The sequence below is a fragment of the Coenobita brevimanus genome, chromosome 98, assembly GCF_032717465.1.
Source record: "Coenobita brevimanus isolate Jiangsu-jjx chromosome 98, ASM3271746v2, whole genome shotgun sequence".
Classification (NCBI taxonomy): Eukaryota; Metazoa; Arthropoda; class Malacostraca; order Decapoda; family Coenobitidae; genus Coenobita; species Coenobita brevimanus.
The window spans coordinates 15,855,826-15,874,760 of NC_137051.1; the positions used below are offsets into that span (position 1 = coordinate 15,855,826).

General features: G+C 44.0%; 1 protein-coding gene across 1 annotated transcript in view; it reads left to right on the forward strand.

Annotated features, from left to right (window-relative positions):
* LOC145414201 (threonylcarbamoyladenosine tRNA methylthiotransferase) overlaps positions 1–17,628 on the forward strand; it is a 62,034-nt gene extending 44,406 nt beyond the window's left edge. Inside the window, exons 9-11 of the mRNA XM_080283777.1 lie at positions 9,432–9,612; positions 16,092–16,238; positions 17,212–17,628. Of these exons, the coding sequence (XP_080139903.1) occupies positions 9,432–9,612; positions 16,092–16,238; positions 17,212–17,517 (634 nt within the window). The 3' untranslated portion in view covers positions 17,518–17,628. The remainder of the gene's footprint in view (positions 1–9,431; positions 9,613–16,091; positions 16,239–17,211) is intronic.
* The last annotated feature ends 1,307 nt before the right edge of the window (positions 17,629–18,935 follow it).

An 18,935-nucleotide genomic window follows, 5' to 3' on the forward strand; every position in this document is an offset into this window, starting at 1 on the left:
TTAATTTGATTTGAATTGTAACGTTAAATTTATTTTTTGTTATTAATAAATTTAACAGTTCTTTTTCTTGAGCTCAATGTAAAGTAAAATCTTGTTTCATTTCTCCATAATTAAGCTTATTTTCCATACAGCTCCTAGCTTGCATAAACGTTTGCTTTCATAACTGGTACTTAGACCACTCTTGTTGTATTAACTTAAAATCCGTTGTGCCAGGAGTTAATGCATCAGCAAGAACCTGATGTTATTATTATTAGTATTAGTTATTTATTGTCAGGGGTGAAGTAACTTTCTCCAGAGGCTAACAGTACAGTAATTCAGCAATTGTGAGTAATTAGTCTCTGCTGTGTACTGTTGAGAAAGTTTATAAATTCTCGATCTTAGAGAATCGTAGCAAGTCAGCGTAAAGTAATTGTTGCTTGATGTAGCAAGACAATCATTGTCTCTGCTCTTCAATATTATTGAATATTATTATCAATTTAAATAACATTTAACCATTTATTTCAAAATTACCGTGAAATAAAAAAAAAACCGTGACAATTGGCGACCTCGCCAGGATATTAACTCCTAGCTCTAAAGCTATTCACGAGATAGTGCTCACTCATTCATATTTAGGTATTTATCATTAAAGTTTATAGGCACAAGCTTTCTGGTGTTCACCCTTAATTTAGCAAGTGAATTTTGCTTTATTAATCAATAGAATACTTAACTCTAGTTTATTTTTGGTAACGCCAGACGATTTTATTCGCTCCTGGGAAGTCGCCGTACCCATTGTGTTTATTATTGAGTCTTCCCAGTCATCTACATTTTTTATTTATTCTTTGCCAGTTAACTGGATAAGACTGGTCACCACTAGCTTGTGTCTGTACTCTTTACTTGTGTTTATTAGTATTCGTCGCTAAGCAGTCAGTACTCAATTTCGGTTTTGCTTAATAAATTAGTGCCATGGCTACTACTGTATTTTTACAGGAAGCCAAAGAAATGGGTCTTTCGGACCCAACCGAAATTAAAGAGTATATACTCTCACGGCATAATCAGGAGCAGCAGCGCGAGAATGATGCCCGTGAAGAGCGTAAGATTCAGCGCGAATACGAGCGAGAACAGCGCGAACAACGTGAAAGAGAGCGTGCATATGAACAAGAGCAGCGTGAAAAGGAGCGCGAGTACGAGCGAGAACAGCGCGAACACGAGCAAAAACAGCGCGAACTCGACTTGGAACATGAGCGAGAACAGCGTGAGGAACGAGAGAGAGAACGAGAACACGAACGTGCCGAGCGAGAAGCACGCAAGAGACATGAACTTGAAGTGCTGAAGCTCAAGCGAGATTCCTTGGCTTCAGACACGTCTGCTGCAGTTGGTCCAAGCTCCACGAGCGTTCTCCCTGCACATGTCCTGGCGACCCCACGCATCAAGCTTCCTTCATACAAGGAAAGCGAGCGAATCGAGCTGTACATAGCTCGTTTTGAGGACATGGCAGACATGTATCAACTGGATGAGGCAGCTAAGCGGCTTCAGTTTCTTAGCCTATTTGAGGGCCCTGCCCTCGATATTCTCCACAGAATTCGTGGAGACAATCTCACATATGAGATGATGAAAGCTGCACTCATTAAGGCGTATGGTCTCACAGTAGACGACGCCGAAGTTCAGTTCATGCGAGCTCGTCTCCAAGACAAGGAGACAGCTGTTCAGTTCCTTGATCGTCTCACAGCTTACTTAAATGAGTGGATGGAGAAAGATGAAACTCCTTCCACGCGTGAGGGGATAATTGACCTTATGCTGCGTACACAGCTAGAGAGGTCGTGGCCTGCTGAGCTCATAGCACAGCTTAAGATCTGCCAGGTGAAAGATGCCAGCCAAATGGCAGAGAAGGCTGACGCATTCTTTACTGCATACGGGTATCAAGCTCGTAAGCAAAACACCTGGAGCAGAAAAGATACTGCCAAGTCTGGGAAGCTGTCTCAGACTGAATCCCAGCACCAAGGCCGTTCTCAGAGTAATGGCCAAGGTCCAAAACCGCAGTGGAAGGACCAGGGGCAAAACACTCAGAAACCTGAGTGGAAGGGATACAACAAGTACCCTAATCAGCAGCAGTATCAGCCACGCAACCGACCGTCGGGACAAACTTTTTCACCACCAACTCAAAAGAGGCAGGAAGCGAATGCAGCCTTCATTCCTCAGCAGCAGCCTGGTGGTCACGTCCCTACCAGTGTGGGTACTTCCCCACAGTTCACTAGTCCCACAGTGACAGTGAACCCCCCTCCACAGATGGCCAATGTTCCATCTTCCCAATATAACCCTCAAGGCACAATGTTTGCCACATCAATTCAGCAGCCTCATGAGTGGCTAGCTGCTTCCTCCACAGGCCCTCCCACAGGTGACAGTACCTTCCTTGTTCAGCCAGGGTTTGTGGGAGGCATTCCTGTGAAGGTCCTGAGAGACAATGGTTCCTCAGGTTGCTCTATTAAGCAGAGTTTAGTTCGGCCTGAGCAGTATACAGGTCGACAGATCCATGCAAAGCTTATTGATGGATCAGTGAGATTGTTCCCTGAGGCATGTATCCAGGTGGCATCTCCATTTTATACTGGTACGACACTTGCGGTTGTCATGCCAGGGCCTCTATTTGACTTTATAGTAGGCAATATTAATGGAGTCAAGGATAGTTGCTCCGATGACGCTACTCAGACTTCGGCTGCTGCGGTAACACGAGCCATGACTGAGGCTCCAGACTGTGTCACCCCAGTGATCATTGAATCGCCGCAAGATCTGATGTGTAGTCAACTTGTTGTACAAGAACAACATTCTGACCCGACACTTGCTGCCGTGCGGAACAAACAAAAGGGTCGAGTGATTAAGTATTCACGGGGAGGTCGAGCCAAGTTCCTTCGCAAACAAGGACGGCTCTACCATGAGTCACGAACACCCAAGGGCGAGGTTCGACTGCAGTTTGTCGTTCCCGCCAAGTACCGCCTAGCAGTGTTACAATGGGGTCATTGTTCAGTCTCAGGGGGTCACACGAGGCTATGGAAGACCCAAGTTTGCATAAGGATTCTCAGCTTCCCGGTACTAATAGAAGTACTGTAGGTTAAGGGGGAAGTTCGAGAGAGAACTCCGCAGAGGCGACTTGAGGCTATGGAAGACCCAAGTTTGCACTAGGATTCTCGGCTCCCCGATACTAATATAAGTACTGTAGGTTAAGGGGGAAGTTCAAGAGAGAACTCCGCAGAGGCGACTTGAGGCTATGGAAGACCCAAGTTTGCAGAAGGATTCTCAGCTTCCCGATACTAATATAAGTACTGTAGGTTAAGGGGGAAGTGAGAATTCCGCAGAGGCGACTTGAGGCTATGGAAGACCCGAGTTTGCGCAAGGATTCTCAGCTCTCCGATACTAATATAAGTACTGTAGGTTAGGGCACAGGTTGAGGACCCGTGTGCGGTTCGAGGCTATGGAAGACCCGAGGTTGCACAAGGATTCTCAACTTGCCGACCATAATCGTGTGCTATAATTAATGGCGACCTTGAATGTACGTCGTAGCACTGACTGCTAGGCAGAGAGAGTAATTGTAACATGATAAAATTTTGTCTCATTGACACTTTTGATGCTCCACCTCAATTGGTTTTGCAGGTTCAGCAATGGGTGTAGCAGTTTTGCTGTGCGGACCAGCTGATCGTCTGCCGCACGCTGCCGCCTCTTCTCCTCTGCCTTCGTTGTCGCCATATTATTATTTACTGTGTCATTTTACACATAGGTACAGTTACACTACAACTGTCACACCTACACCGTGTATTACATACACCACGCTACACAACAATTAGTTGTCAGTGTAAATGTAGCGAATTTTCGCTCAGTTTGACCTGAGTACAGGATTTTCACCGTCGTCACGGAGTTTTTCCCTCAAGCTTGCTTCTATTAACTTAAATACGAGGTTTTTTCGCTCACTGGCGACTGCGACTTTCTCCTGTAGCAGGATAGCACACACACCACAGTGTGAATCTTGTGCGAATGACTTAGGATGTGTACATATATATATATATATCCACAAATTTTTTCCCATAAGGAAAAAATTTAACTTTGTAAGGGCGTAATGTCACGAATCAATCCGCGACATTTCCCTTTTGTGAGAAGCCACGAACTATTAGTGGAAAACTCACTGCGTATCGCTCAGCTAACCGTTTCTCCCTCCATTTCGGTACACTTTTCAAAACATTCGTCACTGTTTTCAAGAGTGACCGATTTAATGCACGTCACTAAGTGCTGTACTGAGCGATACTATTGTTTTCTTTATTGTTCGCCCCTGCTTGCACTTGACCGTTAAAAATGCAGCCTAGTGCTCCGCTTTTGTTCCCACGACTTACTCAGTCTAGTGTTTGCTGTGACGGAGACAGGACCTGTGCAGCAGTGCGAGAGGTCAGCTAGTACCCAAACTCCGCTTACAGTTTCTCCAAGCTCCCACCTTTAGTTCTCCAGCTTTGGGTGATACACCGCATTCATTGACTAGTATTTCCTTTTTGTATTTTGTAGTCATAAGAGTTTAGTTAAGGTGTTTTTTCCTAGGCGTAAGTATTTAGCTTTTGTGTGAGTGAGTGCGTCTCATTTAATTTGATTTGAATTGTAATGTTAAATTTATTTTTTGTAATTAATAAATTTAACAGTTCTTTTTCTTGAGCTCAATGTAAAGTAAAATCTTGTTTCATTTCTCCATAATTAAGCTTATTTTCCATACAGCTCCTAGCTTGCATAAACGTTTGCTTTCATAACTGGTACTTAGACCACTCTTGTTGTATTAACTTAAAATCCGTTGTGCCAGGAGTTAATGCATCAGCAAGAACCTAATGTTATTATTATTAGTATTAGTTATTTATTGTCAGGGGTGAAGTAACTTTCTCCAGAGGCTAACAGTACAGTAATTCAGCAATTGTGAGTAATTAGTCTCTGCTGTGTACTGTTGAGAAAGTTTATAAATTCTCGATCTTAGAGAATCGTAGCAAGTCAGCGTAAAGTAATCGTTGCTTGATGTAGCAAGACAATCATTGTCTCTGCTCTTCAATATTATTGAATATTATTATCAATTTAAATAACATTTAACCATTTATTTCAAAATTACCGTGAAATAAAAAAAAAACCGTGACAATGATCATGATAGGAATGCTGTGTAGTTGCAACTTTGAGCTTCAGTCTAACATTAGCTGCATCACGCCACGTCACTTAGTCACTGATGTACATGCTCTTGAGTGAATGTGTGTTAAGTGCACTTGATGATTTGTTGAACAATGAAGGATTTTGAAGAGCAGTGTGTTTGCATGAAATTTTGTTTCAGATTGGAAATATCATAACAGGTGATAAAATATGAGTGTACGGCTGCAATGTTGAAACAGAAAGGCAGTCGTCGCAGTGGGTTGAAACATTGTCACTGTGACCAAAAAATGCACGTCAGAGTTGCTCAGATGTAAAGGTGATGATCGTCCCATTTTATTAGAAGGGCATCGTTCATCATGAGTTTCTTTCATGTGGTCAGATAGTCAATAATGAGTTTTACTTGGGCATCCTGAAGCATCTGAGGGCAGCAGTGAGAAGGAAGAGGCCTGAGGCATGGACAAACAAAACCTGGATGCTGCATCATGACAGTGCACCTGCCCATGCATCACTCTTTATTTGTGATTTTTTGATGAAGCATGAGACGATTATCATTCCCCAGCTGCCCTGTTCTCCAGATTTGGCCCCTGCAGAATCCCCCCTCCCCTCCCCCCCCCAAAGTTTCAGGTGATAAAGGAAAATTTGGAGAGTGCACTAAATACGTGTACATCAAAACGCGTGTACCTCGATGACTAAGTGACGTGGCATGATGTAGTTATGTCAGACTAAAGCTCAAAGTCATCACTACACAGAATTCCCGTTGCAATCACACTATGCCAGCTAGTAGGTGCACTATATTAAAAGTCTGGATTCTTTTTGGACAGTCCTTGTATTGGCATACACCAGTTTAACGATCTAATTGGTTAGGTAAAACCCCATCGTTAAGTGGGGTATCGTATATCGGGATACTTTTAACGTGTATTTCAATGTGGACCGTTTACCAGCCTTGGGTTTCTCCCCAAACCAAGTTCAAAACCCACCCAGATGAGCCCAAAAACAGGTTTAAAGGCAATCTAAATGGCCTAACAGCTGTCAAGGAACCTAACCGAAGCCTAACACCTGTAAATAACTCACTAAAAGCAACAAATATAGCCTGAAAATCATAAGGAATAGGTTAGAAAATATCAAACACTTGTCATAACTTAAGTCCATGTCCAGTCCTGGTCATCATCCTTGTTATCCCCTCCGAGGCTAGGGGACATGTGGTGCTCCCTAATGCTCAATCCTCCTCCTCAAAACCTTTAAACCCCATCTCCAGGAGAGAGTCAGAGGGGGTTGGCGATGGAGTGCGATGCGATGACTCAGGAGGAGGCGATGGGGTGTGATACGATGGCTTTGGGGATGGCGATGGAGTGCCATACAATGATAGAGGAGGTGGTGTGGGAGACAGCTGCGATGTCTGGTGAGGTGGCGAGGGAGACTGCTGCGATGAATGATGAGGTGGCGATGGAGTCAGTTACGGTGGTTCTCGTCGTGGTGAGGGAGACAGAGACAGTAGCCGAAGTGGTGTGGGAGATGGAGGCCAGGACGAGGAAGGCAGCGATGGAGTGGCAGAGTGCCTTAGTGGAGACACAGGTGACATGGGAGATGGGGATTGGCTGGAGGTTAGGTCCAGCACAATGGGCCAAGCATGTCCTTGGCAGGAGGTGTCCCTCGGTGTTTCTCTGCTGGTTGAAGGTTGGGAAGATGCTCTGCTGATTGAGGGCTGGGGAGATGCTCTGCTGGTTGAGAGCTGGGGAGATGCTCTGCTGGTCAAGAGCTGGGGAGATCCTGTTCGACTTGCTAGCCTTGTGGGGGCCTGCTTAAAGAACACTGTGATCGTTTTCTGCCTGGCCGCCCTCTTCTCCTCCAGCATCATCCTGTAGACTTTCATACCCTCCTCGAGCCAATTAGCTGTGTCCCTGCTTCGTCCTGGAAGGGGGTCATATGTTCATATTAAGTCTATGATTTCATCCAGCTTCGTTAGCATCTCCTTCAGGATCTTGATGTTGAGAGCTCAGACCTCAGGCACAACCTCTTCCTTTCCTGCCTCCCGGTGCGCCCGCTGGATCTCCATATTGAGGAGCTCCTCGTTGCTGAGCTCCTCCCTGTGGCTCTTGAGAACCTCCTCCACATCATCCTCGTCGACCTCCGTGTGATAATTCAACAATGTCCTGCCGCACACGCTCGACAGGCAGAGGTTGCACGCCCTTGGGGAAGCCAGTGAAGGAGTGCACGTGCTCTGGCCACAGCATCCGCCACACACCATTCATCGTCGCCTGGCTAACCTTGTCCCATGTAGCAGTTATATTCTCAAGGGCATGGCGTATGTTATAATTCCTCCAAAACTGCTGCACTGTTGTCCTGTCGTTACTGTCGCAGCCCCTTACCAACTGCTTCATTGTGCGGCGGAGTTAGTAGGCCTTAAAGGCAGCGATTACCCCTTGGTCCATTGGCTGCAACAAAGACATGGTGTTGTGGGGCAGGAACACCACCTCAATATCGCTGTCCCATTCCTTCATTGCAGGCGGGTGGCTATGCACGTTATCCACCACCAGGAAAAATCTGTTCGCCAAATTTTCACGGGACGCATACCTCTTCAGCACACAAGAGAGGTACGAGTGGAAATAGGACAAACAGATATTTGAAGTCAACCAAACCTTCTTGTTTGACTTTCAGATAACCCCAAGGTTCTCCTTAACATACCCTAACAGAGCCGTGTGATTCTCGGTGTGGTAGACTAGGAGCAGCTTCAATTTGAGGTCACCCTCGGCATTGCCCCCCAGCAGCAGTGTCAGCCGGTCCTTCGAAGGCTTGAATCTTGGCGTAGACCTTTCCTCTGTTGTAGGATATGTCTTGGAGGACATTCTCTTCCAAAAGAGCCCAGTCTCATCAAAATTCAACACCTGCTTCACGTTATAGTCACCCTTCGCGATGATGTGTTTCAGCTCGTAAGGAAATGCTGCCGCCGCCACCATATCTGCACTTGCTGCCTCACTGTACATCTTCACGTGGTGGAGATTTGCCCACCTCTTAAACCGGTCAGGCCACCCATGGCTCGCCTTAAAGGTCTCGCATTCATCAAGTTCACGCCTGACCTTTAGCTCGTCCCAAAGTAAGAGAACCTTTATGCATGTAATGGCCTGGCTCATGGGTGCCTTGCACTGGTTCTGATCTTCCACCCACGTGCGCAGCATCCGCTCCAGCTGCTCCATCAGAGGCTCTCGCTGGCGGGTGATATGGGAGGTGGATAAGGTTGCAACCTCCCCAGCAGCAGCCATAATGGCCTCCTTCTTCATGATGATGATGGAGACAGTCGACTGTGCCAGGTGGAGAGCTGAGGCAATAGAACACACACCTTCACCTTTGTTGTGCTGCATAAGGATATCCAATTTCACCTCCAGTGACACAGTCTTACGTACATGCTTCGCGGGAACATCAGCACCACCACTAGCAGGCCACATACCACCATGACTGGGGACTCCACCAGCATCACCACTAGCCCCACTACGTCCAGAACCCTTACCAGACATTATCTCACTTATTTGGGCCAAAAATCACACAATATTGCACTCCACACATGATTAGTATCACTGCTCTACTCACGGCACTGCTTGAACACAGTTACGATGCACTACGATAGCAACTTGCGTAACGTTGGTAGTGCTACACAATGCGTGGTGGGTGAGCATAAGGGAGATCCTCACACTGAGATGGCTGGTTAAAGAAGAACGATATGGGTGAGCGATGGCTATGGGGCCTGTGCGAGCATTTCTGTGCATCCTGGGAGGTGGGCGGGCTCAACTGGCACTGGGAATTTGTGCAATTTGAAATTTTGGTCTGTCGTCGGTGGGCGTGACATCAGAGGGCCCATCGTTAAACCGGGGCTCGCCCACCGGGTATCAGGGCCTGGTGGTATTTGTACCCCCATCGCTAAGCTGGGGTATCGCATCTAGGGGTATCGTATATCGGGGTACTACTGTATTATGGTTTACATATACTTCATTTATATTTTATCGTGGAGAATAGGAGAAGAATACTACTCATGCATTCCTTGTACTTTGTTGTAAGCAACCAATTACAGTAGGCAAGGGGCGGGGGGATGAAAACCCTCTTATGTGTACTGATGTATAGAGGTGGCAGCCGTACTACCCAGCATTTGTGTTGCATTCAGTCTTGTGTACCTCCTACAGCACAGGAGTGGAAGGGTTTGTTACTGAGGCTCCTCTGATGTGTGCTCCCAGAGTTATAAGAGAATGATACTTAGGACTTGCAGGTTGGGGTGATGATAAAGACGTATCTTATGTTTTTGGTGTATTTTCCAGAGTACCAGGCATCACCATAGCAACAGACATCATCTGTGGCTTCCCTACTGAGACTGAGGAAGATTTCCAGGAGACCCTTAAGCTGTGTAACAAGTATAAATTTCCATCACTTTTCATCAACCAATTCTACCCCCGTCCAGGCACTCCAGCTGCTAAGATGCAGAGGATACCTACCAAAGAGGTCAGGCAAGTCAAGATTAGGTATTGAGGAACAGTCTGTATTGGATTAGGTTAGGTTATTCAAAGTCTAGCAAGTAGGTAATATGAACTAAGCAGCTGAAATGAAGATCAAGGTCTGAGTAGCAGTTACTGGTCCAAAAAGAGTTAAACTGGGGCTGAGTTTTATTTTATGTATTTATATTTTTATACAGAGAGGTCCTGAAGATACAAGCAGTTAGGTTCCATTTGGCATAGTCGTAAAATTAATTCTCGTGTGACAGAACACGTAACTAATGGTAAAATATTGATTGGGCTCAAGGATCCCATCAGAGGTAAGTTTTCAAGCTAAAATATATGATACCAAATAGAACAAACATGTCTATTTTACTGAACTGTAGAGATAGCAACCTGAAAGAGCAAATAGTAAATAGCATGCAAATAACATGACTGCACATTAATTAAACATATAAAACATGCATAACACACATCTATTGGTGGTAATGTTGTGTTGGAGGTGGGAAGCTGGCTTGGCATTTGCCAGCTGAGCAGCACTGCCAGATTCCCAAACTCATATTATTGTGCCCGGCGCATTAAAATTATCACTTTTTGATCAAAATTATCACATAAGCAAAGGCATTTCTTCACATAAATTGGCAATTACTGTGGAATTAAAATACTGATATGTGGAGTGATTAATTAATTTTATTAAATTTGTTTAACTGTTAAATACCTTCCAGATTATAATACTGGCTATCATAAAGAGTTACTAAATCCTGCTGTTGTACTAGTCTTACAATAGACTTGTTAATTTTGCAATCCTCGATTTATTTTTCAGGTCATGAAATTATGAAAGTTATTACATTATTGCATGCATGCTATTGCATATCGCATTTTGCGATAATTATCGCATGTCTGGCAACACTGCAGCTGAGCAGTCCTGCTATTTCTCTCCGAGGTTGAAAGAAAACAGCGGTGACTGCGTTTGCTGGGATGACTGAGTTAGAATCCTCACCCCTCACCCCAGACTGAATGTCGTATCATTGGATTTTCGGGATCGTATATTGATAATAGTCCCTAATTTACCCAGGTCGTATCATCGGTTTCTCGTATATTGAGTGATCATAATATAATGGGACCTACCTGTACATTCATCTGTCTCACTACTTTTTGTGGCCTTAGGAATGGCAAAAGATATGTGGATCAAATATTTGCAGTGAGACAGATAGTGGAGAAGGCTTGTGAGAAGGACTATAAGTTGTTTATGGCATTCATGGATCTGGAAAAAAGCGTATGACAAAGTAGACAGAGAATGATTATAGAAGGTTTTGCTCATATACGGAGTAGATGGTAAGCTGCTAGGTGCCGTCAAGAGTTTGTATGATGGTAGTGAAGCATGTGTAAGGGTTAATGGGCATCTAAGTGAATGTCTCACCATCGGTATGGGCATCGGTCAAGGTTGTGTGATGTCCCCATGGTTGTTCAAAATATATATAGATGGGGTGATGAGAGAAGTAAAGACATGAGTAATGGAGAGGGGGATGGCATTGGTAATGAATGGTGATAGATGGAATATCTCAAATGTGTTGAATGCTGATGATGCAGTACTACTTGCAAATACCGGACAAGAACTTGGTAAACTAGTGCAGAGTTTTACTGATGTCTGTGAGTGTCGTGCCTTAAGAGCAAATGTAGAAAAGAGTAAAGTGATGGTTTTTGAGAGAGAAGGTGGCTCCCAGTGTGATGTTACAGTGCATGGAGAGAGACAGGAATTGGTGAGAGTTCAAATAACTGAGTACAGTGATAGAAAAGCAAGGAATATGTGCAAAAGAAATGGAAAGTAGAGTGGCACAAGGAAGGAAAGTAGCTTGTGCAATGGCCTTGATAAGAAACAGGGGTTTGAGTGTAGCAGCTGCAGGAAGCTTACATGAAGGAGTGTTAGTGCCAGCTTTAACATATGGATGTGAGACAATGGTGTGGCTTGAAAATTAAAAATCAAGAATGAGAGCAGTGGAGATGGGACTGCTTAGGAATGTATGTGGAGTACAGAGAGTGGATAGGATATGAAATAGTGTGGTTTGTGAAAGATGTGGAGTGAGGAAGTCTGTGGACACCACAATCGAAGACAGTGTACCGAGATGGTATGGTCATGTGGAGAGAATGGATAACAATACAGTGGTGAAAAAGCTATATCTGAGTGAATTTGAAGGAAGGAGGAGGCGAGGTTGGCGAAGGAGAAGGTGGAGGGATATGGTGGATGAGTGTGTGAGGAAGAGAAGTTTAGAAGTTGGTGAGGCTAGGTGACTGACAAGAGATCGAGCTGGCTGGATGAATATTGTGAGGACAAGAGCATGATCAGGGATTTGACACCCCCTTTTAATGTGACAGCATCTGGATTGACTCTGTTGGATACGTGTATGTGAAGCTACAGAACGTGGTGAATGTTTTTGGCATATCAGGTAGAGCCAGGATTCCGGGGGCTTGGATGGTGAGTGAATGGAAGCATGGCCCATTGGATTGGGCGAATTTGGGCTGTCTGGACATTGGTACTCCTCACCTTGCCCTAAGGTGGGAAAGGAGGTCCGGATGATGGTGGTGATGATTATCATCATTACAGCCTTAATTCACACCTAAAATGGTGGAGAAATGTGTGCCAGAAGTCTTAGATAAGTCTAGGGTCATTGGGTGAAATATTTATTTGTTTTTCTTCGTTACTTAGTGGATTCCAATATGATTCAAATTATCAGATAATTTTTCTCTTCCAGTACAGATACCTGTACTAGTATTATTGCTTGCTGATTTACAGCACTGTAACATAGAGGAATACTTGGCCGCCAAGCGTAGAGGTAGAAAGGAAGTATACATGGCAAAATCCAAGCCTCAGAGACCTTTTCTGGATAACTAAATAATGCTGAATGGAAGAATGTGGTACGGTAGTAATGGTGGCAAATCAGATGAAGAGAGAAACCAGGAATATCATTGATGAGCAGTATGTGAAGAATGATGAGGAAAAGGTGGTGGTGAACATTGAGGGTATTAAAGACACTTGGAGAGAGTATTATAACCAGCTGCTGAATGAGGAGTTTTGCTGGAACAGGGAAGGTTTGGAGTCAGCAAATTCAGTGTTTGGCCCTTGACCTTTGATTGATGCTGCTACTGTGAGCAGGGCAATTAGCAGGATGCAGTTCGGGGAAGATGGTGGGTGCATTTGGATTGACCACTAAAATGTTGAAGGCCTCAGATTTAGAGAGTGGGTTTAGTTACTGATTTGATTAATTTGATTATATACAGTATGAGTATGTTGTCCTAGAAGACTGGCTGAAGAGTGTGATTGTAAATGTGTATTAGGGGAAGAGTGATGCCTGGAAAGAGGAAATTGCAGAGGCATAAAACTTTTGGACCAGATTATGAAGGTAATGGAAAGAGTCTAGTAGGTATGATAAGGGAAAGAGTGAATACTGATGAGATACAGTTTGAGTTTATGCCAGACAAAGGGACCACTGATGCCATAAACATTGTCCAACATCTTCAGGAACAAGAGTAGAATTGCTCTGGGACCTGCCTTGAGGCTCTTTTGTATTTCAACAGGCTTAAATTAAGCACATTTACTCAAGTTGTCACTAGATGGCACCACCTCAGGTGTCAGCTGATGGCAGATTTGTATTCTTCATGTCAAATTACCTGATGAGGTATCACTATAATGTCTCCAAAGGCCCCCATGTGACAAATCTGCCAGAAGCAGAAGAAGATGAAGAACTCTAGCCACCCACTGACCTGCTGGCTATTGCCGCAGGTAAAAATACAGTATATAGGAAAGAAAAGGGAGCTGTACTGTGACGAAGTTCCTAGGGAGGTGGTGGAATGGGCGAAGAGAAAACTTGGGAGTGAAGAGTGGCAGATTAGAGTGGTTATGGCTTTGTATGTGGGTGCTGGCACCCAGGTGGGAGTGAATGGAGATTTGAGTGATGAGTTTTCCATGAATGTTGGCATGCATCATGGGTCAGTCTTGAGGCTCTTATGGTTTGTCATGGTGCTTGAAGCTTTCACACATTGTGTGTTGATGACTTGGTGTTGATTGCAGAGAATGAAAGGGAGGCAGAGGAAGGATTTAGGAAGTGCAGAGGTGGAATGGGGCACGAGAGTTTGAGAGTAAATGCGGATAAAACAAAGATTATGATATCTAGTGCGGGTGGTGGTAATGTCAAAGCAGAGGGAGTGTGGCTGTGTGCTTTTTGCCATAAGGGTGTGGGAAGTAACTCCATCTTGTGTTGTGTTTGTGATAAGTGTATGCATAAGATGTGTAGTGGCATTAGAGGTAGGCTGCAAAATAATGCTGATTTTGTGTGTGCAGTGTGTCAGGGAGAGTATGTAAAGATTGACAAATGCTAAAGGATTAATCTTGCTGGAGAGTCTTTTGAGTGTGTGGAGGAATTTGGTTATTTCTGGGACATATCATGTGCTGGAGGTGGGACTGGAGCTAGTTCTGTGGCTAGGGTAAAGAGTGGTTGGAGGAAGTTCAGTGAGCTGTTGCTGTTTAACACTGAGGGCTCTCCCTCTGTGTTAAGGGATCTTTGTATGTGGCATGTGTTAGGAGTGCAATGCTGTATGGTAGTGAGAACTAGGTAGTAAAGTAAGAGGATATTCATAGGCTTAAATGTCCAGAAATGACATTGGTTAGGTAGATGTTTAGTGCTGCCCTGAATGCAAGGCCAGAGGGGGCCAGGGTTGTGATTGGAGAGTTGAGAGGAAGGATGAAACTTGAATGTAATGGTGTTGTGATGAGGAAAGGTAGCTTGAGATAGTTTAGCCATGTCGAGAGGATGGGGAATGATAATTCGGTGCGGAAGGTGAGTGGTGTGAACACCGGGGGTAGGGTCGGGGGTGGGATTGCAAGAGGCAGACCAAATAAACCTTGGAGTGTGACCTCAGGGATAAGGGATTGAATAGGGAGGCTGCCAAAGATTGAGCAGCGTGGAGAGCTGCCATTAGGTGACCAGGCTGGTGCATGCAGGCATGTTGGAACCATTATAAACAGTATGATACGATACGATCCTACATACTCATTTCCATTTTTGTTTGGTTATTTTTGGGTTTAGCATCTCCATACAGCTCAATCACATAATAATACATGGTGACTAGGTCACCATGTTAATAGTTACCGAAACTAATTGCTAATGCAATTTTACCTTTAGTTCAGGTATTAAATATAATACAGTATTGTCTGTTATTTGTAGCCAGTTTTGCCATTTGCCATTTTATTTCTATCACAAGACATGTTTTTGGCTACTTCTTATAGTATTAAGACATATGTCTGTAGATGAACAGACAAGATTTACTGATGATTGATGATGATAATATGGCATAAGTGAAAGTCAGCATTATATTTTGACCTTCATGTTCATTTTCCGTAAGACTTTGACTCTAGCTTTCACACTGCCATTACTGCCTAGGCAGTAATATTCATTTAGACAATCCTTGCCTTGCCCCATCATCCATCACAGCCTAACCTTTCTGTTCCTCCTTCTCCTCCCTGTCCCCCATCCTTGAATGATGTAAGTAAACAGTTGAAGAATTCCCTAAAATAGCAAGTGTGGACTCAAGGGATTTGTTTCTTGAAAACAACTTACATTGTTATGTTGAATAAAGCTATCTTAATTAACTCGTGGCAAGTAAAGTTGTCAAAACCATTCTTAACTTAGTTTTTGTGTGTTACAGTGTAGGGAGTTGAATACCATTTTTAATTGATTGGTTGTTGTCGTTGTTGGTCAGCCCCAGTCTGTCTGGCTGAGCAGATTTGTCAATCACAGGCAAGCAGTTGCCCCTGCAGGGCAGTCCCTTGCAGTGAACCGATGTTCCCAAGTGGTTGACAGCCCCTTGCTGCAGCAAAGTGTGGGGAAAAGTGTGGAAGTTTAGTTCCTGGGTGGATGCCACATTTGCATCTCTTCACCCAGTTACCAAGGGTATCCTAGTAGGCTCCACTTCATGCCATGATCTGGTTATGTGGTTACTAGTCAGCTTTGTAAATGGTGTCCAGAGTCACAGGAAGCCAATAGACTTGCTGCTCAGTGTAGAACCACCTGAAATGGAAAGAAGAGTAATTAAAAGTCACAGGAAGAAAAGAGAAAAGTAGGAAGAGAGGAGGGCAGACAGAAACAGAGTAATAAATGCGAAGGAAGAAGTAGGCAGCACTGCATCGAGTGGATGATGGTCACCACCACCTTGCACTACTTATGTTTCCCTTTTAATAATTCTTGCAATTAGAACTGGGAATCTGAATTTGTACTTGAATGTAACATTAACATCAGTTATTTTTATTGACTGTTTAGCTGTTGTCAAGTTTCAAATCTTGGCATTCATCCAGAATAGATCATCAAGAACTTGTCCAGGTCTCTCATATGTATTCCTCCACTTTGTCCCCTCACCAACATTTTCAGTCTTTTCATGATTTTTTCTCTGACGTCTTTTTAGGTTATTCTTTGTGCTAACTTGTCACCTTTTTGCCAGGTAAAAAACCGAACACGAAGGTTGACGGAGTTATTCCAGTCGTATCGCCCATATGATCACAAACTTGGGGAGAGGCAAGAGGTGCTAGTGACAGAAGAGTCTTTTGACAAATGTCACTGGGTAGCACACAACAAATTTTATGAACAGGTATGTTATAATGAGATTATTAAAATGTGTATTTTACATCATCATCATCATCATCATCATCTGGACCTCCTTTCCCTAGGACAGGGTAAGGAGTAGCAATGTCCAGACAGCCCAAATTTGCCCAGCCTAATGGGCCACGCTTCCATTCACTCACATTTCAAGCCCCCGGAATCCTGACTCTATCTTATACTCCAAAAACATTCACCACGAACTGTAGCTTCACATAAACATATCCAATAGAGTCAGTCCGGATGCTGTCATGTTGAAAAGGGGTGCCAAATCCCTGATCATGCGCTTCTTACAATGTTAATCCAGCCAGCTCAATCTTTTGTCAGTTCCCTAGCCTCACCAACTTCCAAACCTCTCTTCCTCACACACTCATCCACCATATCCCTCCACCTTCTCTTTGGCCTACCTCGTCCCCTCCCTCCTTCAAATTCGCTCAGATATACCTTTTTCACCACTGTATTGTTATCCATTCTTTCTACATGACCATACCATCTCAGTACACTCTTTTTGATTCTGGTGTCCACAGACTTCCTCACTCCACATCTTTCATGAATCACATTATTTCGTATCCTATCAACTCTCTGTGCTCCACATACATGCTTCAGCAGTCCAATCTCCACTCCTTTCACTCTTGACTTTTCATTTTCATGCCACACCATAGTTTCACGTGTGAATGACCGTTTATCCCATTTTGCTGGGATACTGTTTGGAGGTCTGCCACTCATGCTTCCTCCCTCTCTCCCTTGATTTTTTTTTTTTTTTTTTTTTCCCATACATTCCATCCATCTTTTACTTTCCCTCATGTTGCTGATATGTCCATTTTTCTTTCTTAGTGGATTTAACCTTTTATTAATTGTGCCGTGAGCCATCCAAGCTGTCCTTGTCATTTTGTTACCCACTTCCAATTTTCTTTGCATGTTGTCTGCATAGATCAATTATGAGTGCCACCTCCTCTACCTTTCAGGTGTTGGTACCCAAAAATGACAGCTTTTGGGGAAAAATACTTGAAGTGGAGATAATTGAAACAGGAAAACATTACATGCGAGGCCGACCCATCCAGACCCACATCCCCTCCTCCCCAGCCACTTCTCCCACTCTGCCTCATGGAGAGGTGTCTGGCCTTCCCACCTTACAAAGCACCAGTAAACTCCAGCCAAAGGAAGACTTCGTCAAACAAGAGCGCTACATCATCCTGAGCTTTGTGCTTCTTATTTCAGCACTCCTGACTAAGCTGGCATGGGTGTGTTTCAAAATGATTAATAGCATATGAACCATATTTATGTTGTACAGTAGGATCTCGCCAGTAACATATAATTGGTGCCAGAAAAATGTCGTTATTAATGAAAATATTATTTGCGTGACATTAAAATACATGTATAATAGGTTTATTGGTGCCGCAACCCCACGACTTTTACCCATTTGGAGTCCTCCTATCACTACTTTTTTTTTGCTGAAACAATGAGATTAGTTATTGTCATGAGTAATATAAAACTCACTTTAAAGGAGTTAATGAGGTGTTTGGTGTGATGATTGTTTTGAGGCTTGCATATGGAGCAGGCTACTGCAGCATATCCCCTGACCCCTTGCAGGCCTTGTCCCCTCTCCTGCCTCTCATGCCAGGGTCACCCACTTCTGTCAACACTTCATCAAACCCCACAAAGTCAGAATCTTCAGGAAAGTCTCCAATATCATCAGAGTCATCATCAGCTCAACCCCTGTCCGTTGTTCTTCCTTGGCTGGCCGGCATTGTGAAGAAAAGTGAGTGATGAGTGACTGATAACAGGCATTCTCTTAGTCGTGATACTGTTTCTGGTATTTTCTTGAAATTTGATTTACAAGTCCAGTCATTAGTCATTAATTCTGATGGCCGCTTTCTCTCCTTCTCAGCATTTTTGAGTTGTGGCAGGAGTGCCGACCACACGTATTTAACGGATGCCAATGTTGTGTTATTCCAGGCTTTGACAAAGAAGTTTATGGCCTGTCGAATGTTATATTTCATCCAGAATGCAGCAACAGTCATTATGGTGGGGGTTGCAGGTATGCCAGGTGGAGCAGGTATGCCAGGTGGAGCAGGTGAGTCAGGTGGGGCTGTGGAGGTGGAGGTGTCTGGTGAGTCAGGTGGGGCAGTGGAGAGGACGGCGGCAGGTGAGTCAGGGGAGGTGGTGAGGGGAGGATCCTCCATCTCCTCCTTGCTGCTGCTCACATTTTTGGCCATTTCTTTCTTCTCTTCATGTGTGTCTGTTTCATTCCTCATCTTGTTATGTGCAGAAGGTGGGGTTGAAGCTGTATAACAACTTGGCACTCGCGAAATAACCATTATTCAGGTGAATCGAAACTTTATTTTAAAAACTGGATATCTATTCTAACTTACCGTGATTGCTGAAGACGTTATTGTTGAAGTGATTATTGGCGAGATCCTACTGTATGTAGTTTTTAGTTTGATGCAGGGCTTTTATAGGCCTCTTTGTGTTGTGTGTACATCTGTTCTCAGGGATTGGTTAGTGTGCCTTTTCTGTGTATACAGGTGTGCAGAGAACCCTGTAAATTTTTAGAAATAAAGACTACATTGAAGCCTTTTCATGGGTAAATTATTACACCCAAAAAGAACATGGAAGTACCTATGCCTAGAAGGTATGGCACTTAATGAGAATAGATATGACTCAAGCAAAAGATTACTTCATCAGTGAA